The sequence below is a fragment of the Sparus aurata genome, chromosome 2, assembly GCF_900880675.1.
Source record: "Sparus aurata chromosome 2, fSpaAur1.1, whole genome shotgun sequence".
NCBI lineage: Eukaryota > Metazoa > Chordata > Actinopteri > Spariformes > Sparidae > Sparus > Sparus aurata.
In genome coordinates this window covers 5,950,875-5,977,001 of record NC_044188.1, presented here as the reverse complement: position 1 = coordinate 5,977,001, position 26,127 = coordinate 5,950,875, and the positions used below count along the sequence as shown (strand labels likewise).

Genomic DNA, 26,127 nt, shown 5'->3' with positions numbered 1-26,127 from the left:
AAAAGAACCGTTACCATTTATTTCTGCCGCGACATTGGGCTTTTGAGTGCAGCCACCTTTCCTTTGTGAGTCACTGGTAGCTCTGAATGTGTGACTAACACATGGAGGTGTTCAAAGAGGCATTACGGAGGTAATTATGATTCCTGACGGCTAAAGATACACAGCTGGTGGGGCGAGCTGACCTGAGGTAATTCTTCAGACCGCTGGTGATAGTTTTGTTGTCCCACGTCTCTGGATCCAGGTCCATGTCCACCGGTGCCTTGGATGCTATTGGAAACACATTTTATTTTTTTTATATCACCACAATGAGCGAGCTGTAAACTGACCGGAGAAAGCAATACAACCTGACATGACCTGCCAGGCTGCCTAAATGAGCTTTGAAATTATGGACTGTTCACAGGCCTCTTACAGAGATGGAGATCGAGCTTGAGAGAGCCTTTAATAAATCATTTTGACATTTCCTGTTCAAATGTATGAAATGTATGCTAACAGGATTACCCTGGTTCATCTAATAAGGTAATGACAGAGTAATCTGAGGCCGGGTGGCTGTTACACCGTCGCACCACTGGGAGGACCTCTTCCCTCACTCTGCAGGCTCACACAAATTCAACCCGAGATGCTTGTGAAAAATGAGCTGTTCATATGTGAAACCTTGGCATGCTGTAGAAAGAGAGAGTGACCATTTATGCATTTGGAAAACAGAGAATTATCTATTTACATTAGTTTTGCTTCATGGCACGTGAGGATATTGTTGAGGAATACCCTGAGGATGGAAAAAGCTTTTGATAAACACTGATACTGATACTTTGGCTCCAGTCTCTCGAACACAGACTTCATTAGTACTTTTCATTCTACTCAGCTTTTTTTTTTTTACCAAGTCCTTTCGCCTCATTCCAAGGCTACTTACAAAAGACAGTGGTCATCAGCTTCTGTACTTTGGAGTTGACCCCTCCGATTCTGTACAGTCCCATTGTGTTTATGCCTGCGCGGCAACGGAAAAAAAGGAAATTCAGGAATCGAAACGAGGAACAAAGATTTTTTTGTCAAGTTAAGAATAAGTTACGTCACGGCCCGCCAATGAATGAAGCACATTGTTATTCATAATCACAAGCGGGCTGCACTAAGGTCATTCGACAAATGAAAGCTGAGAGATTTAAATGCCTCACCTCTTGTCTCCACCAGGTCAATGCATTTCCTTATAAAGTTAAAGCCCGCTTCATTAAGAAATGCTGTAACACAACATGAGAATAGGGTTGACACATCAATTACTGTCGGTTAACGGCGCACCACGCAGGAATAATAAGCACTCCCCTATGTTTTTGCTTCCACTAATAAGATGCAACCCTTGTGCTGCAAGGCTCTGCGATGTCAGCTGAGTGGGTGTGTGTCAAGTAATTGTGTTAATGAACAGATACAGCTATAGGTGATGGAGGATGTGTTTGATGAGCGTGTGTTGGGGATTTATTCCAAGTGTTAAAAAAAAAACAAAAAAGTGTATGCAACTGAATGATGAAAGGGGTTTTGAAAGATAAAAAATAACAAAAAAAAACAGACTTACTCTCTTCCTTTTTGCTTAGTATGGCTGGCAGGTTGTAAATCTGGGGAAAGGTTAGAAAAATCATAATCAATTCGAGGAAACATTTGGTTAACAAGTCCCAGAAAGGAAGAGATTTCTGTCACACAGCTTTCCCAGAGTTTCTTTGCTTTATGCAGACTGATCTATTATTAGCACAAGTTGACGGTGAGGTCATCTTTTCTTCGAGAGACTTAGCCTGAACACACCAGAGGAGGGTGCCGGTGACCAATAATTCAGTCGCCGTATTGTTTTCTTGTCAGAGAAGCTACTAAAAAACATCCCGGCCGAGCAGCCGGGGCTCCTCACCGGCTCCTTGCCATCCATGGCCTCCAGCCACAGTCTTCTGTTGGACTCTGACAGTGCCTGCAGTGTCATAACGCCATGCCTGGAAAGATATCAGAGAAAAGCTGGTCTCAGTCTGATCTCATTGCCTTGGGGCCCCTGGACAGACCGTGTTTACACTGGCTGAGACCACTATAAAAGGACTAGTGTGACTAAAATAGCTCGTGTGCAAATGCTTGACTTCAAACTGTGCCCCCGGTTGGCTCAGCGCTTCGCATTCCACCCCCAATTAAACGCTACATGTGCTTAATATTAGAGTGATTCGCTTTTCCGCACCCCAACATGCATACACCTTCATCTCATCTGTGTTTCTACAGCGCAGCAGGTATTACGTGTCATGTCTCACCGCGCCGTGCGCCACGTAGCTTTACACCGGCCCGAGCCATATATCGGCAGTCGATACACAGCACTGCTCAGGGATGTCATGAGAGAATTATGTGATGACAGCAAACCAAAACAAACCCCACCCAGTAGTGAGAGTTAGTACCAGCATGGAGCCATGTCAGGTTGAATGTGTTGCGATTAATATCAACCAAATGAATGTAACTGTAGTCTAATCTCAAGGGGAATCTCACCGTGCAGAGAGTTTGGGATTTATTTGACCAGGTTTGGAGATGCGAGCCTAAAACAAGCGGAGGTGGAAGACGTTTCATTTTTGATGCTCAAACATTTAACAGAACCAGCAACATGTCTTTCCTGTCTCTAATTCACAGAACCTGTTATCTGCCTCCTTTGGAAGTGCTTTTGCGGCGGGCCGTATGAAAACTGTTGATAGTCAGGACTGTGAATTATTCACTTCCTAGAAAGACATGTTGCTGGTGAATTTTTTAAATAAAATTTTTTCGTTCCTTTGCGCAACACAAATTAAACTTTTTCAGAGATGGATATCTCAAAATCTGGGCAAATAAAGAAAAAAACTAACTTCAGTAAACTTTGGTGAATCAGCCCTTTAAACGCGAGGTTCTGAGACGGTTGGCCCGACTCTGGCTGGGCTATTAGGTGTAACAGCCCGTTTATTATAATGAGGATGAATAGATGAGCTTGAAGCCGACTGGAGCTTGAACCGCCTTGTCCTTGCGGTTGGAAACAAGCACCTTGGGGCATCGTCGTTTATGATAAATGAGTTGCCCTGCAAATAAACTGCAGTTATTGTCCGTGCTCAGCGACACTCGGTGAGGGTGAGCGGCGCGGGCCCTGCTGGTTGCCGTGCAACAACAACGCTCGAGCTGCGATGATTAATTGATTAGCTGTCAGGTATTAAATTAATCCCAAACTACTTTAACAACCGATTAATTATTTGAGCAATATAATAAATAAATAAAGCCCCAAATCCTCCGTTTTCAGCTTCTTAAATGTAACTATTTACTGGCATCTTAACTCTTCTAGGACAGTCAGCTGAATCTCTTTGGGTTGCGGACATTTGAAGATGTCTTTTTGGGCTTCTGATTTACATTTTTCAACATTTTCCGACCTAACAAGTAATCAATTAATCCAGAATGTAATTGATAGCTGCAGCTCTGAGCAATGCACAGCCATGAGCTAACTCCATATCCGGAAATTCACGTCACGGTAATGACCTCCTATCAAGCTCTCGTGATGCACGACCTGATCAATTCAGCCACTGTTAATCAGCGCGCAGCCAATGTGTTCAATCTTTGGGCAATTCCTTATCCTGATCCCCCCCCCAAACAAAATCAAATACAAATCAGTTAGGAATGTTTCCATAAAGCTAAAGATTTCAAACTTCTCACGAGAGACAATGTTGTTATTTGATTCTCAGGAAAACCCAAATCAATAAACTACGTGAGTAATTGCAGATGGGTATAAATAATTTAGGAATACGTCTGCGTCCTTTAGCCCATATTGACCAAGAGATGATTGTGATTTAGTGAGGTGGTAAGGAGGTTAACAGTATTTCTGGAGAAAGGCTTAGATTTGAAGACGGGAGTGCACGATGTGATTAGCAGCACACATGCAGCACATGCAACTGCTCTGAAAGGGCAGCACTGGTCAGTTCACATACCGGACTTTACAGAAAAACTGAAGCGGTCTGAAAAGAGTTCCACGACAGATGTCATTTCTACGTTGACACGAACACAGAGAAAAAAAGACGGAATGGGTTCAAATAATAGTGTAAAATACGGATGTTGTGGACATAACAAACACAGAGCTTTCAGGAGGGTAAGGGCTTCAGGAACATGCAGGACACAAACAGAGCTGAAAACATCCAACGCTGGTAAACAGGGACCCTCTGAAAATGTTTATCAAACCTGAACAGCTCTTGCAATGCTGAGTACTCCCAAGATAATCTGGGTTAATCTCTAGTATCAATTGGGTTTGACAGAACTCAAGATGCATGAGTAGAAAACATCCCGCATGCACCGTGTCTTACGTGATGCTGACTTTTGCTTTGATAGACTAGCTAATATACAAAATGGTGATGTTTTTACTAATTGGTCTCTTTAATTGCTCTGCCTGTCATATGTTGAGATGTTAAAGGGAAGGGGTCACAGTGTTAAAGGGAAGCTCACCCCAAAATCAAAAATTCTTATCACTCCTCTTACCTGTAGTTCTATTTATTCATCCAGATTGTTTTCTGCGTATTGCCAAGTTTATAAGATATCAGCTGTAGAGATTTCCACCTTCTCTCGATTATAATCAAAATATACTCAGTTTACTGATGACTCATGCAACTCCACAGCATAGTCTGTTTATAGAAATCATTACCTGATTACTCAGATAATCCACGGACCTTGCTTTTGGCAGTTTCACGAAGGAACTATTTTTTGACGACCGAACTACGCCCGCCATCCATATCATTACGCAGCAGGAAGCATGCATCTGTCCATGGATGAGAGGCTAACAAAGCTAACTAGGCTAACTAAGCGTGCCATCTAGTTCTACTGTATTAAAGCGAAAGGAGACATCTCCAAGGCCGATATCTCAAAAACTCAGCAGCTCACAGCACAACAATCTGGATGGATAAACTGCACGACAGGTAAGAGAAAACAAATATGTATTTTCATATTTTGGGTGAACTGTCCCTGTAAATATCATGCTTATTTGTATGTTTTCAGTCCATGTAAGTGAAAAGACATTTTTTGGGAAAAACAGCTAGATGATTCAGAAAGTCACAGACCTCTCCACCACTTCAATATCAAAGCAGAAACGCTTGTCAATGGAGTCGGTTTTCCTCCGAATGCAGGACTTGAGTTTGAACATCTCCGGCTGGTTCAGGACGAGACCGTTCTAGAAATAAACACAGCATACATTTATAAATACGAGTCGGGATGGAAAATGGCCGAAACTGTACTACACACATACCTTGTAATGATATGCATATGTCTATTAGGGGTGTTCCAAAATATCGATACTACGATATATCGCGATATTTTGTCTTGAGGTACGTTATCGATACACTGGTACCAAATATCGATATTTAAAAATGTAAAAAAAAAAATATACATATTTTTGGCCCACCACCACCACCCCTCTTCGGAGGACAGCTGTATCTTTATTCAAACATAGGCATACAACCAAATGAAATTTTAAAAATGGTTTAAGTAGCTCTGAAACCCACACATATAGATATTTAATGATAGTTGTAGCCAGTGTGTGTGTTAAGAAGGGACACTGTGCAATACACTCTTTGTTTACTTGGCTGTCATTCATGTGAAATTGATTGACAATGTTTTGTAATTCCTGTGAAATGGATTCAGTGCAGTCAATAAATTCTGAATTTCTTCAGTGACACAGATATCGTGATGTATCGTGGATGAAATTTCTTGCAATATATCGATTATTGCAGAATCGCTGTATCGTGATATTATCGTTATCGTGGGCAAAATATCGTGATAGTATCGTATCGCGAGGTACCTGGTGATACCCAGCCCTAATGTCTATAGAAGGGTAAAAACTGGAATATGATCGTCCTGTTAGTACATGTAAAAGCTTGGACGGCAGTTGATCTAAAACACAAAGTCTGAAATAAGTTTCCCCTCATTTGTAAATGTTTGTAAATGAGATGGATGCGTTCCGTGTACAAAACAAGGCACACAAACTTTCTGTTAAAAGTTGATTTTACTTTCCTTGAGCTCTTTCTTGCTATTTGTGGATTTTGCTATCTTTGAACCATTTTTATCCGCTTTGAGTTAACAAGTCTTTTTTGTTTTCTGTGCCCAATTCGCAGTTCTGTCATCGTGACTTTTTTGTCTTTCTTTTCCCCTGTGGGTAGAGACGTTCTTCTGAGCCTCGGGGGGGTTTCTTTGTTTCACCCACACAGATTATGCTTGCTCAGTCTCAGCTTTTTATTTGTATGTACAACTAAATGGGAAAAAAAAAACTGAACCTAAACTAAACAAAAATAGTAAAGAAAAAAGCCGAATTAGAGAAAACTACCTGTTTCCCGGCCGACTTGGCTTCAGTGTTGCTCATGCTGAAGGTCTTGCTGCCTTTCTCATACGTGCAGTAGTGACGTATCCAAGTGCATCCCAGAGGACCTAAGACAGAAAAATAGGGGGAAACAGAGGTTTGAGCCAAAATATTTTTCTCTGAATCACAGAGCGTCTGGAAAGACATCTGAAAATCAATTTGCAATTATAGTGTGATAAATCAAAAGTTGTTTATCACTGCTGATAAAAATCTACCATTTGGGCATCTCCCCCCTTGTTTGAGAGCACATCAAAGCGAATCGGTAAACAGGATGAGTTACGAGCTCTGTGTGTGTGAGATCTCTTCTGCAGAGGCCTGGGAGAACTCAGGACATGTTTATGGTGATGGATGTAAAACCATGCACTTATATGCGAGGCGGAGGGGGAGGGGAGTATGACGGGGCCGGGCTTGCTAACTAGGAGCCCCGCTAGAAAGACTCACGTTTCTCTTGGACGTACAGGAAGCCTTCCATCGTCCACTGGCCTGGGGGTTTATAGTCCTGATCTGCAGATCTTATCCTCTTCATCAGCTTCTCCACTTCCTGCTTGGTGCTCACAAAGTTGTTCCGTGTCTGTGCAGAAAATGCAGGACAGGATCATAATTGCATTTCAAAAGGAAGTCTTGTGTATCTGCAAATTTTTTTTTTTTTTCCTCGCCGTTTCGCATCTCAAAAATATGACTTTGTTTACGTCGAGATTGAAATACATTAAAGGAAAAAACATGTGACAAAATGCGTCATGCTTGTACAGCTGCCCGAGAACACCTGGGGAGATGAATAACTAACACATTGGCAAAACCTTTCGGAAAAATACAGTCGCGGCGTCTAATTCAAATATGTTGCTTCAGTATTGGAAGAATGAACTTCGTGCGAGCCAAAATTAGGACAGAGAATCGGTATTTATTGCTCGCAGGAATCCTCTTTTGTGGAGACAAAGGGTCAGAATGAGGCTGTTTCATTTCCCCTACAAGTGAGATGCTGAGACAGCCTCACCTTTTCCCCGCTCCTATTAGAGCTCTCTGCATCTGAGGACACACAGGGAGGGTTACCGAGTGGAAATTGTCAGGGCAACGGTGCTGACATTTCAGGTCAAAGAGAAATTTGGGCCCTCAGGCTGCAAGTGCTAAGGTCACGGTGATGGAAAGAGGGGGCACGGCAGCAGCTGTAGTTTTACTCCCTAACTTTTTTTTTTTCTTTTGACACAGTACCATTAAATGGCCTGCAGTAACTGCCTGCAATACAAAACTGAAAAATATTGATCCTCTGTGCAGCGAAGAATCTCATTTAATCACATAGCTATCCATTTGTGAAAACTCTGCTTGTTATGTCGGGGTATGATAAGCTGCAGAATCTGATTACGTGGCTGGTTGCCTTTGTGTACAACCCCCGAGGTGTTGAGACTTACGTTCTGTAGGTTGAACTGGAGCTGCTGTTTGTATGGCTCAAATTCATGAGCCAGCTCATATCCTTCATGGTAGAATGTAAACAAGCCCTGAAGAAAGGCCAGGAGCTGGAGAGGAGCAATATTTAAGGGTGAATCACAGAGTGAATAAACAGCACAGAGCTTCATTACAGATTCACACCTGAGAGTACATTGTAAAGTGGTACACGGCAACATAAATTTGAGGGATGTTTAACCCACTCAGTAGTGATTTTCTTTCTCAATAATGGATTTGATCACAATTCTGTCACCTCAAAATTACAAAATGTGCTTAATTATGTCCTAAAACGATCATCATGATGTACATATTGCATTAAAAACCAAACCGACTTAAGCGGGACTATACTTCGTAGAAACAAAACGAAAAAAGGATTAGCAGATCTGAAGAAATTAAACACTTGAATATTGCACATAAGATGAAGGCCCAGTCAAGAATAACATCTTGTCTTTTTTTAATTTCTGCAACATAAAATATAAGGATTTCAACAGAAGTATATAATACATTATTCATTAATTTGTGTGAATTGTTTTTTTTCTCTTTGTGTAGCCAAGGGAGTAAACACAGAAATGTCATTACACAATCTCGTATTGGATAATGACAATTACATTTATCTTGACTATTTTTGGATGAGACATCAGGTAATTTAAGCCATGAATTAATATATATTGTTTTTAACCCCGACCAAGAACTAAGCCCGTTGTTGTCACAACATAAGATATAAAAAATATAACCTAAAAAAACATACAGTTGCAACTTAAAGAAAAGTAAAGTTTCAACATACTTGTGTTTTGCAGAAAGGCACATTATTAATATTTACTCTCGCGATTGGGTTGAAGATTCACAAGGCTGTAGTTCCTTTGTGGCACACAGATATTGATCTTATTTTCTGTATAACACAAACATCCCCAACCGTTGTGGAAAAAAAAAAAAAAAAGAAGCACTGGCAGTATTGTTGGAGGAAAAAATTGATCCCATCTCTGGTGCGGAGGATCCGACAAACACAGAGCAGCTCTCAGTCAAATCCTCAGACCCAACCACTGATTTTATTTCCAGGATGAAGGCTTGGGTATATCAAATGTTCAAGGATGAACCATCTTATCTGGGCCCAGATTCATCACAGGCAAGGTTGAGCCTTGTCATTTCTCCCACCCCCTCCACTACCTGGAGATTTACATTTCTGGCCTGGGTTCTGGGTGACCTGCCAGTGAGTGTAAACAAATGGGAGTGGGGGCTTTTCAAAGAGCCACTTCGCTGCCATCTCACGTTCCCAGACATTCAACACCTAGAGAACTTAATTATCCCTTGTACCTTCTCCGCTAAAGATGTTAGAATTGACTCTATGTATCTGTGAGGAGGGGGCTTTTATACGGGCTTTGATTTGCACTTAGTCTTGTTTTATTTGACAACAACCACTTTATCAAATTTTATCCACTACTTTGCCCAGATGGATTGACTATATTACAGAGGATTCGGGATGCGGATGACAAATTTGTGTTATACACGAGCATAGATGTTTACCTGTGAGAGACGTGTTATCCGGGAGAGGAGAGCAGACACTTAAAAAGCCACTTTCATTAGCAGTAAAAGATTCTGCGCTATTTTGAGTATGTGCCACTTAAATAGGTCTTTTTAACTACATACGTAGAGGAAAAAGGCAAAAGAAATGACTGCATCTTAAATATGCATTCAGCAGCGACGGAGCACAGAGGTGTGTAAAACTTGTCTTACCGGCTCGACAAACTCAAATTTCTTCTTTTCCTGCACTTCTTGTATTTTGAAAACGTACTCGAGGGACGCGTCATAAAAGAGCTGTCTCTCCTTATCAATCTGCGTGTCGGCCTGAGAATGAGCAAACAAAACCAGGGTTAAGTGCCGCGACAAAGACGGCGGTCAAACTGGGGGTGCAGTGTGTGGACAGAGAGCCAATGCTTGCATCACCACCTGGAAGCAGCGTGTGAGCAAACAGCGGCTCACAAACAACAGCTTTATTTCTAGGAGACACTCAGCAGACCATAAAACAGTATTATTCAGAGACATGTTTGGGGATCAGAAAATTTGTTTTGGCTTTACCTCCTGCAGATATGCCTCCTTCTTTTTGGATGACAGGCTGAGGTGTCTCTCAAGCGTGGAGTAGTATTTCTCTGTTTCCTTATCAAACTTCTTCTTCCCCTCCTGAAAAGGTCCACAAGACACATGAAAGGCTTAAACATCACCAACGGTGTGTCGTGCATTGCTGATGCGGGTGTGTGTGCGATGGAGCCGCCACTAGGTGGAGGTGTAAGTACATTTTCACATGGCATTCGCCCGCATGTCTTTAAAAGTCCTGTCAGTAGATTAGCACAGGTCATAGAAGCGGCATATGACCACGGAGTGATGAGGAGACGACGTCGGCCTGCTCGACAAGGATCACGCATTATCAGCGGGACCTCTGAGTAATATATGCAATTGTTGTCACGGCGCCCCAGCTGGAGACACGAGTACACAGGAAAACACACAACATTCTAAATCATCATCAGCCTGATGCGTTTTGCACTGTCACATGCAGCGCTGGCTGGACGCTGTCTTGAAATTTCCCCTCTCTTGTCATGCTCCACCTGCAAAGACAAGTCAAGCTCCATGGTCATGAGTCCCAGGATTGTCCCAGAAGGCTCTGAGGAGGCAACAGGAAATGGGCTTTTCATGCCAGATGCCCATCTATAAAGCATATGGACGAAGAGATTGAACATTTCACCCCGCAAAAAAAAGATCCACTTTGCAGGCCTTAATCAAACTCTGCCCAAGCAGAGAGAACCTGTCTGTGAGAGAGCATTCGAGTGTCTCATCTGCAAGTCTGACCTCTAAACCGAGCTTTGCCCACTCGGTGCCCATCTCGCTATGCAAACATCCACAAAGGAGGCTAGGGGAGAGACAGAATAAAGTGGGGGGGGGGAGGGCGAGGAAAGTGCGAGGAAATGGCCAATGTAACCAAATCCTGCTTGTTTGTTTTCATTCCCATGGCCCTGAAATTTAGCAAGTCTAATCTACTAGCTACTGATATGACCTAGAACAGTGTTCTGCCTCAGCAACCCCCCACAGCAGTAAAACACACTGGAGGAATTCGTCGCAAGACACTGTAACCCTCCTACATAACTATTACAAGTACAGCGCAAAAAAAAAAAAATCAATAGATAATTTCATGTAGTAGCATCTTATTTCCATCTTTCCTGTCATGTCTGACCCAGGGACGATCTCTGCAGGAGTGGGGAGGAAAAATCAATTGTGCGCAGGCCCAATATTCAGAAACAAAGCGGAAATAAACAGGTGGACAGCAAAACAAACATATGATTAAATATGATATCTCGCTGACAGGAAATACATTTCCCTAAAGGACCAAAGTATTATTGTTTTTTTTTTGGTTGGAGAACAAAAGGGGAGCTGACTGTCGGCCTTTTTGACTGCTGTTGACGTGACATTATTTCGTGAGCACGCATGCAGCTGAAGCCCCGGGGAAAAATACCAACACACACACACACACACACCTCGACACACACACACACACACACAGACTGGGGATCACATTAAATTAAGAGCTTTAGGTTTAGCTGAGCCCCGGAGTCACAGCGGGAATCTCCCAACACTGCTGACCAGTGTGAGCACGCCAGAAAACTCCTCGCAAATCACTCCTCCATACGTCTGGACAAACTCTTTCACACTTGGAAAAGAGTGGGGAGTGACTCAGAGCCGCAGTGAGTCTGTGAGGCACAGCCAGCCTGATTAAGTCACCCAAAGTGTCCTGCTTTGTTTTGATCCAGGGAGGACGTGTATAAACGGGTGCTACCATAATGATACCCCCACAGAACACCAGGTGTTTGACGGTTTGTCCGTGAGGTGGGTGAGATCCTGCCCCCCCTCCCCAACCCCTCCCGGATAGTGTTTGTGCAATCAGAGAGGAATATGAGCGATTTCAATTGCAAACACTCTCCTTGAGACGGAGGGGGGAGCGGCGCTCACGCACAAGGCTTTGAAGCCCGACACGTGGTGGCGGAGGACATAGATGTGGATAGATATAAACCCTGAAGCGCACAAGTTTCTGACACAAACTAATGCCGGCGCCCCAGAGTAATCAGCTGGCTGGGAATGGATCACGCCGAGGCACTTTCCAACACTCTGTAGCGCAGAAAACACACATGGACCTACCACTTGGGAGATTTTCTCATCTGATTGCTTTGTTCGCCCTCATGAATAAATCAGATGCAGGAAGAGAATATTCTGATGCAGATTCCTCCTCTGTGGTGGAACTCCTAACTGGCGAGGCTCACACTGGCGTTAACGGCGCTTTGATGCCAGCTGTAGCATGGGTGAATTTGCTAAACGCTCGTATAGCGTGGAGGGAAAAAGCCACAGGGCAGGCCTTCTTCTGGTCAGGTGTTCTCCTAATTTGCCAAAGCAAGGATGCTGAAAACAACAGTGAAGACAGCGGGAGGAATATTTGGAAGCTAGCTGTACATCGCCAGTTTTGACACCGGCCCTAACGAGCCTCAGGGCCATCATTCCGAGCCTCTCATTACCATGGTAACAGATGTAAGCGGCAAGGAGGGTCGGTTGTGTGTGTTGCGTGTGTGTGTGTATATAGAGGAAAGAACCCCATATATCAAACACACTATCCACACCTCCTCGCATCCGCCTTACGCCCTGGAATAATACAAACATCTACCGCTAGCGTGGCGTCACGTGCAGCACAATTCTCCACACGTTCATCTGAAAGGGATCTCAGAGCAGTGACATGAAAGGGAGAACTCTGCAACCGTTCTCTATGAACTCATTAGAGACAGCTAATTGGAGCAGGGGTCCAGAATGGTGATTAAAAAGCAATAGCCAGGTTATTTTGATGCCTCCACCACGCGCGAGCTGGTCTCTCTCTTCCACGAGGGAACGCGGCGAGAACACAAGGTTCCCGCTCGAGTTCAGTTACTTTGCTGCAAAGCCAAGAAATGTCTCCCGCTTTACCTGAAATCCCACTTCCTGACGAGAGATCACAGACAGCGAGAAGTTGGCCAATTAACACGAAATAATTACAAACATCTGCTTCTGAAGAGCCGAAAAACAAATACCCAGACTTCTGAATAGAACATGTTTAGTGTGTGTGTGATTGAGGCAAACTGCAAAGCTTTACTTGGGAAAACAAACTTTTATGAGTTGATCATTGTCTCTGCTCTCTCTGACACATGATGCAAGATAATACAAATAAGTACAAGTACAAAAATCTGCATATACAGTGCACGCTCATTCTTTATTTTCTTTGTATCTGATCTGAGACTAACTCTTAAGGTCTGAGCTGGAGCAGCGAGGAGAAAAAAGCGCGTTTCATCCTAAGATCAACCTTCAAACGCTTCTTTATCATCATGTTGTGAAAAAAAAAAAATCTTTTGACAAGCTCTGCATGAATATAGATCTATACTGTATCCTATAGGGAGCCCTTAGGCTTCTCCCTGTCAAGAGCAACCTAAGCCTTCTCCTCACCACCTAACCCGAGAGATAATGAAGGCAACTTCAATCATCTGGACTTTTTAACTCATTTGGGGGATTTTTTGGTTTGGATTACGTCACCGCTCAGTGCTGCCCTTTATTCATTAATTATGTCCGGTGTCACAGGAAGTTATTTAATCTCACCATTGACGTAGTCGGGATATTTTAATAACATTCAGTTAAGAGTTTGTTTTGCTTCGCATTTAATTTCAGTCTGCGTGCTAATGGTCAGTCTTGTGTTTATCTCTGAAGGGTATTTTCAAAACAGTTCTGCTTTATTAAACCCAAAGACAGAGGGGACTGACAGGAAAAGCTTCACCACAGATAAGGAATGACCTTAGACATAAACTCAGTGTCTCAGAGTCACTTTCGGTTCCACAGAGCGGTGAATGTACTGGAAGAAAATACAATAAAAAACTAGACGCCATTCTGTCAAGTTCATCCTGCAAAATGCTTTCACTGAGTCATTGTTCAACTGCAGTGCAGATAATGTCAGAAAAAAAGAGTTGTATTAGAAAAAAAAAGGAAAAAACAGACATTCATGAGTTGTAAGTTCTGATGACCACAATGAGATTAGTTGTCCTTCATCTGTTCTGGAGGAACGTAAACAGCAATAATTGTAAAAATACAAATAATTATACATGATAACAATAATGAACAGTACTACTAACTTATATTACTTCCAGGCCCTTTGACCCTTGTCAATCAATCAATCAGACTTTATTTATAGAGCACTTTTCATACATCGTAATGTAGCACTAAGTGCTTTACAGAGGTAAAACAGCAGCAATTAATACAACCCCCCCCCCCCACACACACACACACACACACAGCATACAGCTTCTTAAAATACAATGAGTCAAATAAAAAAAATAGTAGAAATAAATAAATAAAATAAAGTGTAATAAATAAAACAGGGCACAAACAACAGGTATTGCGGAACTGAGGAAAAGCTATCATCGATGTATTTCACTGAGGAGACACTAGAGGCAGTAAAATAAAGATAAAATAATAAAGCTCTAAAACTAAGAATGATAAAATACTGAAGGTTAGGAGTCTAAAACTGCTTTTTAACTGATAAAATACATAACTAAATTATAAATAAAGTAAAACAAGGTAAAACCAAAAAATTAAAAAAAATAAATGAATAGTAAGTGAATAGATACATAGAATATGGGATGTTGCTGTTTGTATTTATATCAAAATATGATAGAAAAAACAAGAAGCTGATGTATTCACAGGGCCTGGTTGCTTATTTCAAACAGGTAAAGACTAAACTCTCAAGGACTGCCCTGTAACGTTCTGGAGAAAAAAGTAATTACCTTCTGAAAGATCGTTTTAATGGTGTTTCTGCTTTATTGGGTGGAGCAAGTGGAAAGTGATGGGGCAGACATGAGAAAAATGCAAATATTTACATTTAATTTGCATTACCTCATTCATGCAGTTTGTTGTTCCGCGGCCCACATTCTGAGTCCGACTGTCGTCCGCGTCGCTGTCATCCTAATTCATGTTTTCCTCGCCGTTATTAGGTGAAACATTTTCAAAGTCTGTGGCAGTTTTCTTGTCGAGTTTTTGCAGCGTGCACCTCTGTGATTAATCAGTGATATTTCAACTGACACTCGCAAAGTTTGTTATGCAACATGATTTGCATATCTCCAGGACATCAATTCCATCTTTGATCATCTGGTGTCTTAAGTGGCTGGACTCGTGCCGAATTTCAATACGGCTCGGAAAAGCTCTGCTGCGCTCTGCCTGTGATCCACATACAGTGTGAATAGTTTAGTGCTCACACGATCAGTTTATTAGCTTTAGGTCAGCTGATCGCCAATCGATCAGCTATAATTCATTTGGATCACTTTGTGTAAGATTTCAATTTTCCTTACTTTAGCACCATCTGGTGGAATTATCGTTTCCAAACCTGTGGCCACTCCAGGGACAGTTCACCCAACACATATTTTTCCTCTTAACCGTAGCGATATTGATCCATTTAGATTGTTTGGGTCTTGGTTGCTGAGTTTTGGAGATGTCAGCCGTGGAGATGTCTGCCTACTCTTGAAAGATGGGACCAGATGGCACTCGGCTAGTGGTGCTCAAAGGGCCAGAAAAAATAAAAAAACACATTTGAAAAACTCAGCAGCAAAATCTCTTTCCAGAAGTCATCGCCCAGATACTCAGGATCACACTGGGGAATTCACATGTCCTCGTGTTGAAACTATTTTCTTTCTGTAGCTCCATACAGAAGCGAGCATGCGTCTACTCGAGGACGAGAAGCTAGCTAACATAACCACTGAGGAGGTCAATGCTGCCAGAGGTACGAGCCTCTTGTTCGTTTATAGATTCCAACATGAAACAGCTTACAATGTCCGCTGATAATCTTGAGTAACTGGGTCATGACCGACTCATATCTTGGGGCGAATTCTGCAAATCTCATGACCTGGCAGATGAAGATAATCCACAGGCCTTGTTCTGAGCAGTTTCATGTAGGACTCATTTTCTGTTTAACCCAACTACACCAGCCAACCAGCAAGCAGGAGGCATGCATCTACCCACGAATGAGTGGCTAGCTAACAGAGCTAACTAGGCTAACTAATGTTACAGCACTGCAAAAAAAAAAAGAGAAGAAGCCATTAATGTTACGTCTACGCCGTTACAAGCCCGAGCCTCTCGTCAATGAATGGATGCACGCTTCCCTCTGCGTTGTGATCTGTTTATTATCTCTAGTAACCGGTTCATGATTTCAGGAGACAGACATTGCTGTTGAGTTTTTCAAATGTACTTTTGGCACTTTGAGCACCGCAAGCCAGGTGCCGTCTAGCTCTATTATAGTTATAGTCTATATTTTAGAGAAAAGGCAGACATCTCTATGGCCGACATCTCCAAAACTCAGCAGCCGACACAAAAACAATCCAGATAGATTTAGCACTACAGATGTTAGTGGGAACTATCTGTTGAACATCCTCCAAAACAACAGCACGATGCAATCATGGAATCACAATTTAATTTGACTGGTTTTTTTTTTTTTTTTTCCCGGCTCAGCTTTTCTGCAACACTCAATTCAAAAACGGTGGGTTGAGTCACTTTCCCACACTTACCAAATCCCAAGGTTAATCAAGGTAACTGTTCACATTTGTGTGATTGAAAGATTTTAGTGTCACCCACAGCTGGCAAGCATATCCCCAAACCACTGTTAATTGATCCCAGCACTCCACAGGATGTAGGTTAGCATATTTTGAGATTTCATAGCAAGAATGCAAATGTCATCTCTGCCTCTGGAGGCATAACTAGCCAAGAATCATCTGATGTCTGTGCAGCCTTTGTCGAATGAGGACAGCTCAAATTATCAGCGGCCATCTGACTCCCATCTGGGTCTGTTTGCACTGATTCTTCACACTCAGCTAGCGGGGGACCCCTATGGTGCCCCTAATGTTGATATTGTCAGAATTTCAGAGAGCGGGAATGCCACCCACCAGTTGGACACCCCCTGGTACCTTCTTGAGATAGCGTCCCTGGGGTTTGTTCGAATTTCAAGGCCTTAAACAAGTCTGACAACCAACAAACACACAGGTACACACAAATAGTGTGAAGCCAGCTTTTGGCAATTTACCTCCAGTGGTTTTGAGTTTGTGGAAGAAAATACAGAAGGTCGGTGTGAGACTTCAAGGAAAAGGTTCAGGTTAAAGTTTTTAAGAGATCAGTTGGCAGAACAGAGAGGCTGACTGTTGATGGAGTGATAGAAAACAGCAGAGGAAACGCTGAAACCTGGACAGGTTTTCATTCCTTATTTCACTTCTGAAGTATCAGTCCCGGGACATTACCAACTTTCAGCCTGCGAAAACGGATCTGAAACTGAAAAGGAGCCAAGCCATAATTTCACTTCTACAGCCAACGCACGGTCAGTCCACGCTCCAGTGAAAATACATGAGAGTTTCAACTCTTGTGGCTTTCTCGATTCTTATTTTTCATAAACCGTGCAAAGTTTGAAGGTTTTTCCAAAACATTTGACTCAGCCTTGTGTGAAGCAGACTGTGCCTAATATGTCCTGTAGTGCTGCAGTCAATCTGCCGGTGTGTTATGGCCATGGAAGTGTTGTGCTTGTGCCTAAGAAGCTGCTACACTGGTACGTAACCTCAGCGGGATTACTCGCAGTATAGCCAAATAAGGCAAGAGCTCCCCGTTTGTCCATCTGACGTTCTCAGACATGAAGCGCAGTAACTGGAAGGGTCAGACAGCCTGCAGATCTCTCCAGATTCTCGGAAGAGTGGAAAGTTGCTCAGCCACTCGTGATGTCTGCCTTTTATCTCACTCTAGTTGGGCTAATGTTTAGTGGGGGGATGGGCCGTAGGAGGAGAGAGCCATTAGGAGGAAGTGGTCGGAGAAAAGAAGAGGTAGTGGGAGTGACAGGGGTTGTGGCTTTTAAGAAACCATTTTATAAACATAGAGAGCCAGTGCAATAACACTGAGTACCATGATGGGGAGGGGAGAGAGATGGCTGCAGAATGTGCTATTTCATTACAGTAGCTACATGTGATGGTTGAGACGCGGAGTGACAATGGTTATTAGCCTTGGCAGGTAAAAAAAAAAGGAGAGTGATCGATGTTCAGTCTTCAGCATCGAGAGGAAAAATAGTTCCTCTCCATTGCAGGTTGGATTGTGAAGGCGCAAGTCGAGTGCAGTGAAGAAAATAATTATTTTGCAACCCAGTCGCTGTCAAGTCAAGTGAAATAAATCAGGCTGGGTGAGAGTGTGAATCTCAGGCTGGAATGTCCCTCGCAGGGGTTGTGGCTATGTAAAGATGTGCAAATGATTCACAGAGTTCAGTTCAGTGAAGAGTTAGCAGTGGGCTCAGAAACTCAGTGGGGGATCTGTGGTAAGGCTCGACATCTAGCAGCTTGCTCATGTGTGATCTCACCCAGGGAGTGACCACAAACAAGCTGCCGTGCTTTCATTTTATGCCTTTGCATTGGCCAGAAATGAAAGCATAGCTTGTAGCAACAAGCCCACTCTGTTCTTCGCAGTCAACTCGGGCCTCAACAACACATCCGCGGTGGAACCAGGATGCCTCCGAGCAACGCTCTGCAGAACCCCTACTGATATCAATCCTCTATATCCAATAGATTAGTCAAGAATGCATCACATGTAGCTGCACTGCAGTAATCTGATTACAAAAATGGTGAATCCAATATATTAAGTTCACAGTAATCAGATTATGAGTGCATTAAAAAAAAAGTCAGCAAAGTCAGGAGGGAACAGCACTGATGCTGAACCGGTCCTGCACATTTTCATCAGGGCTGCAGGATGACGGTGACTTGCGAGGTTTGTTGAAATCTGTGCAAGACGAACATGTTTTCTCACAACTGGAGAAGATTTGTGGGCGAGGACATCTCTGTGGCACTACAGTTCTTCTTTAAGATGCCGTTCTGTCACATATTTTATATTAAGGTTTATTATTTTGTATTAAAAAAGACATTTGTAAGGTAATACGTCCCTTACAAGTCCTTATTAGATATTTACAGTCCTACAGGGGCGCTGGTTTGATTCCAGCCCAGACCTGGAAAATCTGGTAAAGATTTAACAATGACATGATCGGAAATAATAAATAATAAATGTGCTTTTAATACTATAGTACACAGTTGGATTTTATTGAGGTCTTTAAGCTGTAAATGCCGAAAAATAAACATGTTTATGAGGCTATAATTAACACATAATGTTATCAAGCAATATAATATATCTACTATCGGAGTCTTAGGACCTTAATATAAACCGTTTCTATTTCATTTTTATAAATACAACTGCAGCTTCTGCCGTTTGGATAGTGCACTTGGCCATATTGCAAATTTCATCACATCACATTTTTCAAATCTAATACGTATAACTTGTAAAATACAATTTCTGTCAAACTGTTTGCCAAAGACGGATAATTGCTTCGTTCAATATTGAGCTTAACATAAACACAAATCAAATCATATCCTTAATATCTTTTAATATTTGTTGATACCCCCCGACGAGTCTGATCGGGACACTTCTCTTTGCAGTGTCACACTTTTTCTTTTAATCAAGGACTTCCATACTGTGGGGGAGACGAACGGGTTGAAGACGAGAGGTGAGAGTATCAGAACGTGTGGAATATCTTTGCTGTTCAGTCGCTAATTGCGTGCGTAGGTGGTCTCTTACCTTCGCAGCACCGATTTGCTCCTTCCGAAACTTTTCCAGGGGGGTAATCAACACGTCGTCTGCATTCTGAATCTGATGTTTAAAAAAAAGAAGAAAAAAAAAAAAATACAGACAGGAGGATGTTAGAATGAAAGATGCAAACCGACTCACCTCTGAATGATTTAAAACGACTTTTAGAAGGGAGAATATCACCAAAACCTTTCAATCTAGCGGGAGTCATTCAGTTTCATCACAATGGTCTTGATCTACAAATGTGCCAGAAAGAGTGTATGACACACAGGAAATAATAGCACTGAAAATTATCCAGCCCAAGTCAAATACAGATGCATTGAGTCCAAACACAAGTGGAGTATAGCGCAATCATATTCATTAATATCTCTTAAGCCAGCGACAATGAACAATGTGTTACTGCGAGGTACCCGAAAGTGAGTATCACAGAGATAGGAGATAGAGCACTCAACAATGGCTCGGCTAGATAGAAAGAAAATGGAGCCTTTTTTATGTGAAGCACCAGCGTTGTCAGTCCTCGCTGAAATATGGCACAGCACAGGCGGAGGAGGGAGCTTAACAATCGCAGCCTGCGATGCATTTAAATGTTTGAGGTATGTCTCCACATATTGGTGACCTCTCCTGCGTCACGACCGGAGTAAAAAAAGGTCTCTCCTGGAGCCTCGTCCTTCTCATTCCAGACAGAAACAGATAAGGTGAGATATATTGTGCCAATTACAGTCTGTGCTCAATCCCTGCGAGTGAGCGTTTCGGAAAAGTGCCATTATTAAGGTGCTTCTGAATTTCCCGTGGATGGGCTTTCATCCAGCCGAGATCAGATGACATCAGACCGGAGGGGCTGCTCTACAGGAGGCAATGTCACAAATGACACGGCTCTTAGTTTGATTTAAGGTGTTATTCTGTGCGGTGAGTGTATGTGATAAACTAAGGCCTGAGCTCTATAATACGTCTATGATACCAGCACTAATTTAGAGGTGTCGCCTCAGATGGACTATCAGCTCTCCGGCTACAGTCCTCTTGACACACACACACACGCGCACACACACAGACAGACACACCGTCTCGGGATAGAGTTTTTGTTTTGAGCCATTAATCACAGCGCATTTTCATTGTCCCAAAATAACCCTGTCAGCTCCATCAGCCAACCAGAACGAGTGGCTTCAAACGGAGCCGCAATCTCCCCGAGCCCGCAGTGCTTCCTGCATGCGCCGCTGTGACCCGCTGTAAGCTTGTAGTGTAAATGTGCAGCTTTGTTGTAATAATGCACTTTAATTACACCGCGATGTTCGAGGTCCTTCAAACACAGACACACATTTCACGCTTGAAATAATGTTGCTCACCGTAGGTGGTTACACTGACTTACAACTGTAAATATTTGCCGTCTCGTTGTTTTTCTATAGGGCTGCACTGACTGTGATATTCCGGGCTGATGCTGATGTTGTTTTTGTTGTTATTCATTTCCCCGTTAATGCCAACGATAATGTAATATTCATTCAGCCTTTCATTGCATTCGATCACATAAATTCACGAAACAACCTTGAATACATCCTTTGTGATTCCAATGTTGATATTCCTTAAACCGCCTTACAATCTGATGGCAGGAGTTTCATGAGCCAGTTGGTCATGAATGAGCCGGCGCCGCGTTGATGCGACGCATCAGATAAACATCGGCCGCTGCCGCCTGCGAACATCAGCTTACTTATCGATCGACGTGCCGGTATCGGTCGAGGCCGATTGCTCGGAAGATAAATCGGAACAGCGAACAGTCAAGTGAGATTCAGGACGTTATCACTCACGAATCATCATTTTGACAGCTGCAACGTTGCATAATCATCATGCCGTGATGATTAGCTGATCAACTAATTTAGCTTACTTTTGATAACTGTAATGTATTAATACCGAACAGTTCTTTGCAAATTCAAAGATCATCTTGCGTGCTCCTCTCATAAATGTAAATGTATTCATGGATTAATTGTCTGTCTTATTTATGTTTACGGCAACCTTGACAAGTACAAACTACATAGGACTATGCAATCATTTAACTTATGAACTACTAATTATAGCCCCGAGATGCCATATAGTTTGACACTCTGCGCTCACCCTACACTGTAGAAACACATTTAAATTAAGGGTGTCACTTTCATCACATGCACTGCCAGATTTCACACGAGAGGGTGTGTACTAAGCGCTTCTAAAAAGACAGTTAAGAGGAGTATTATAAATAATCTGCTGCTCGCTCAGACCTGCATTACTGATCATCAGGCAGACACCGGATGGGTTTGAGAGCATTGATAAAGCATATGGAGGAGAGCACTTGTGCAAGATAAACCAAGGCAATTTGGGTACAAGTGAAAACTCCATTAGGAGCGTAGAGGACGTTTGGCGGTCATCAAATCTAACTGCTCTAATCCTCCAGTCATATCAAAGTCATCATGTTATCTACTGTGTCAACAGGGAGAATTATTCTACTCTGCCTGTGTGATAATGTCATTTCCTCTGTCTTATCTCCTACGCTTTCAGCCTAATTGAGCCTGCAATATTACCATGCTTTAAATGTAGATTTTCTAATACCCTCAGCTTTTTTTTTTCATTCCCAGTAGAATGGACAGCACAATTAAATAAATGGCACTGTAAGCTTTGGGGATTATTGTCTAATATTTACAATTGAATGAAAGAAAGAAAAAAAAATCTTTGTTAGTTCTTTTCTGGATTTCTGTAGGGTTGGTTGTTGAGTTAAATCTTAAATCTAAATCTAGATCTTTCAGACTGTTTCTAGAACCCTGGAAGCTGACTTTGTACATCAAACGGATGTTTTAGGATCAAAGTGAGACTTATATTTGCGCTGAAATGGAATGAGAACAAATGTGTGATCAATTGTTCATTACAAAAGATTAACAGTGTGGTAACTTGAAGTGGCAATCAGAGCTGCGAGAATTAATCAATCATTTTGATGAATGAATACTCGAGCAATAAGCATTAATCAATCGACTGAGTAATTGAGTAAAAATGTGAAAATCTCTTATTCTCGCCTCTTAAATGTGAATATTTTCTTGTTTCTTTACTCCATGTCAGGATGACAATATGCATTTTATAGACCAGACAACTAATTGATTAATCAACACTGTAATCAACAATGAAAATAATCATTTATTTTAGCTGGAGTCACAATCAGCACGCATTACATCCAGACCCGTTTACATCCAAACAAGTGGAGAACGCAGACGGAGGATAATCAGCATGTCAAGATTTAAAATGCTAAAAACTCTCAGATTAGTTTTGATTATTCGTTTCCAATAAGCTGATTCAGATAATTATTCTTGACGGGGGCCAACTTATTTAAACTCAACCTATTACTTTCAAGCTGGCATTGTGCCGAATGCCCTCAGCAACAGCCTCTCTAAACAGGATTAAATCCATATGAGCGAGCACAGTGTGATGCTTGAAAGGATGCAATAGCGCTAAGCAATTTCATTACCAGATAGGGGGAGGAATGTCAATGTGCTGTATTTCCCTCGCTCCTGCTTTTACCAGTCCAAATATCAAGAGGATCAAAAGTCTTGCTCTAAAGGTTAATTCGCGGAGACAGAGCAGAATGCCACCAAGGCCGAGCCAAATTGAATAGAACAAAGTGGGCCGATTGAATTCTGCCTTTGACACCTGTCAAAAAAAAATATCTTTAGAATTCTTAATGCGAATGTCCCCCTTGAGGTAGTTTGGACACAACGAGTGTCTCCCTCATTCATCCATCGAATTAAATGATGGGTTGATATACTATTCGTGCGCATGTCATCCGTCTCTTTTCAAACACACCTTTGTTCTATCTGACAACATCTATTCATGCTGTTCACACATGAGCATAACTCACAGAAATGCCTACAGATGACCATGTCACAGCCAGGTAAGCTTTTGTTACCGTAGCATTCGTAAGCTCACGAGGCTCCATCCATGTTGTTTGTGCTGCAGACGTTTACAGTGTAAAGAATATTGTGTTTGAGATCCATTGGAATGGCTTTCAGCTGCAGAATACGTTACTGCAGATTGTCACATTAATTCACGGTGAGCTGTTTGTGTTTTTTTTCTGCTCTTATATGCCTATAGGTTATAATCATTGTTGCATTTAACTGCTTTAATTCCCTGGTTACAGCATGTGAGTCTATAACGGGTGATGGGTGATAAATAACATTTATAGTCCTTTTGCCCGCTCCGTTTTGACAATGTCCTCACAATAAGCAGCCAGCCTAATACACCTGAAGCCCTGCTTTCTGCAGTGCAAATCAACTGAATCTCTTTGTACATCAATACACACAAACACACGCATGCACACCACTCCTGCTATTCTTTTGCTGGTTGAAGAGGCGTCATAAAAGCCCGCTCGCTCACCATGTTGCACTATCGTTCAGATGAAAAGGCACAATTTTTTTTTGTTGTTGTTCACTCTCGCATACAATATCCAGGCGAACGTGGATTCGGGCAGTGAAGAGAGTGTTGTGGAAAAAGGCAACTGGGCTATGACAAGTGGGTGTTTAATCGTTCTGTGCTTGCCAGTTAAAATCTGCCATGACAATTTTGTAAAAGCCTCTAACAAGAGAAAGGTGAAACAATCACTGACATTTCTGAGGTAAAGTGTATTAAGAATTCTGATTCAGGTGAGCCGAGGACATTCACGTTCAACATATGACATTGTTTTCTGTATGTAACACAACCGTCGTCACGGCGTATTAATAGGAACAAGTAGGCTTTTAATACGTGTTGCTTTGTTTCGACATCTGGTTTGTACAAGTCGAAAGCGATGAGGAGTCAAGAGGTGGCAAAAATATAAAAGCCTCTGCAGAGAATTTCTTTCAAGTCTAATTCTAAACATGTTATTGATCTCAGAGCATTCAGAAAACCATAAGCATACTATAGTCTGAATTTAATAAAGTAGTAAAGTATATTATGGGAACGGGCAAGCAGCAGGAGAAGAGAGTCACGTGCACAGCCAGACCGTCTGGAGGAATAAATACGCACACTCACATCAGATTTCTTCTCTGGTCTGGAGCCCTTTAACGACGGTAGGAGAGCTCAGGGATTACTTTTTAATTTCTCGGATTAAAAAGTGGATTTATCTTCACTCCCGCTTATCAACCTGAATGCAGCAGAGATCTGTGGAGGTGACCTCCATTGTGGGGCTACGGTTTATGACCTGTGAACGCTGACTGCCAACTGGAGCTGGAAGGGAAATGTACTTTACTTTACATGAGCATAATGTTACTGAGGAAACAGGGGGAACAGAGAATGGGACTCTGGTGAGTGCTGAGATCAGTGAGAGCCTCAACTTAACGCAGCCTCGGTGCGTGCCATTGCTCACCATCTTAAGGCTAAATGTATAGTAAAGCAATCTGTTTTTTGGGGGGGCGAATAAAGACTGCATTAGTAACACAAACATACACAAGTGATCCCATGTTCAAACTTACTTAGCTGGCAGTGAACACACTCTGTCCCATAATTACAAGCGCGAGCGACTAAATGAAACACACTGTTAACCTTTAGTAAAAAATGCAGATTTCTCTGGGTTTGAACATTGTTGGAAACATTTGGGAAATGCAAGTATAAAACTCAACAAAACATATAACACAGGTCGAGTCGCAATAGACATTTTGATGAAGAATTCTCCCTTACTATAGCTTTAATGGTCAAAGAGCCCGCCTTGTAATTCTGTCCTCCTGCTAAATTAATCAAGAATATTCTCATGAATGTCGTCCATGTTTCCACCTTGAGACCGTAAAGAGGTCTCTCGGTGATAAATATTAAATCATTGATTTAACTATGCATACCGTGAGTGGCCTTCATTCCTGGAAGTGATTACATCTTCCCATTAGGTCGTCGCCTAAGTTTAGCTGCCATGTGTGAATGATCAACGGAGTCCTTTGGTACTGAAACGTAGCTGTACTTGAATGAAAGATTGTGCCCATTTATTAACTGTCGAAATCCAGCAGTGAGACGCGTGTAGCAGAGGGATGTTAACACGTGCTGCTGGGGAAGATTCGGGAACGGGGAAAAAAAAACAAAAATCATGGGTGTGTTTTCCTGACGTGACAAAGGCGGTCTGAGTGTCGGACATCTGCACGTCTTTGTCTTAACTGTACTACAGCTAATGATAGCCGGCAGCATCGCATAAAACTATCAGCAACACTCGCACCAATAACCACAATGACAGCAGCGGCGACCGAAAGGAATTACCCTGACTAATTAAAGTAGGTGTAAGCAAAGCCCCCCACAACCTAATTAATGTGCTTAATGCATAATAAACATTATTGCCCTCATCATGGTGACGGAACGAAACATCCCGTTTCATGCTGACGGTGTGATATGACCTTTATTGAAAGACGGGAGTGCGGCAGCCGTGTGCTTCAGTCACTTCTTTCTGCAGATTGTTTTGGACAGAGGAGTGTGTGTGCGTGTGTGTGTGTGTGTGTGTGTGTGTGTGTGTGTGTGTGCGCGGGAGGGGGAAACAATCTCATTGCAGAGCTAAATCTTTATCTGGTGCAGCACTGGCACCTGCAGCAAGCTGAAAAGTCATCCTCCCCCAACTTTTTTTTTTATGAGCTATGAAATAAAAACAAACCTTGTGCAGACAGAGTCACGGAGCGGTGTGAGAGTAGATGTGACACATT

At 42.3% G+C, this 26,127-nt stretch overlaps 1 protein-coding gene across 4 annotated transcripts in view; it reads right to left on the bottom strand.

The window, feature by feature from the left end:
• The window catches only part of arhgap42b (Rho GTPase activating protein 42b), a 70,459-nt gene that overhangs the window by 6,150 nt on the left and 38,182 nt on the right, over nt 1-26,127 (bottom strand). For 2 of the 4 annotated variants that reach the window (XM_030403653.1, XM_030403658.1), the window contains exons 4-16: nt 19,466-19,537; nt 9,860-9,961; nt 9,518-9,628; nt 7,753-7,857; nt 6,791-6,920; nt 6,317-6,417; nt 5,058-5,167; nt 3,942-3,998; nt 1,883-1,961; nt 1,559-1,598; nt 1,167-1,229; nt 908-982; nt 183-267 (exon numbers count right to left, since the gene is read on the bottom strand). In XM_030403653.1, coding sequence (XP_030259513.1) covers nt 183-267; nt 908-982; nt 1,167-1,229; nt 1,559-1,598; nt 1,883-1,961; nt 3,942-3,998; nt 5,058-5,167; nt 6,317-6,417; nt 6,791-6,920; nt 7,753-7,857; nt 9,518-9,628; nt 9,860-9,961; nt 19,466-19,537 — 1,130 coding nt within the window. The remainder of the gene's footprint in view (nt 1-182; nt 268-907; nt 983-1,166; nt 1,230-1,558; nt 1,599-1,882; nt 1,962-3,941; nt 3,999-5,057; nt 5,168-6,316; nt 6,418-6,790; nt 6,921-7,752; nt 7,858-9,517; nt 9,629-9,859; nt 9,962-19,465; nt 19,538-26,127) is intronic. The other 2 variants (XM_030403666.1, XM_030403673.1) reach the window with 1 other exon arrangement.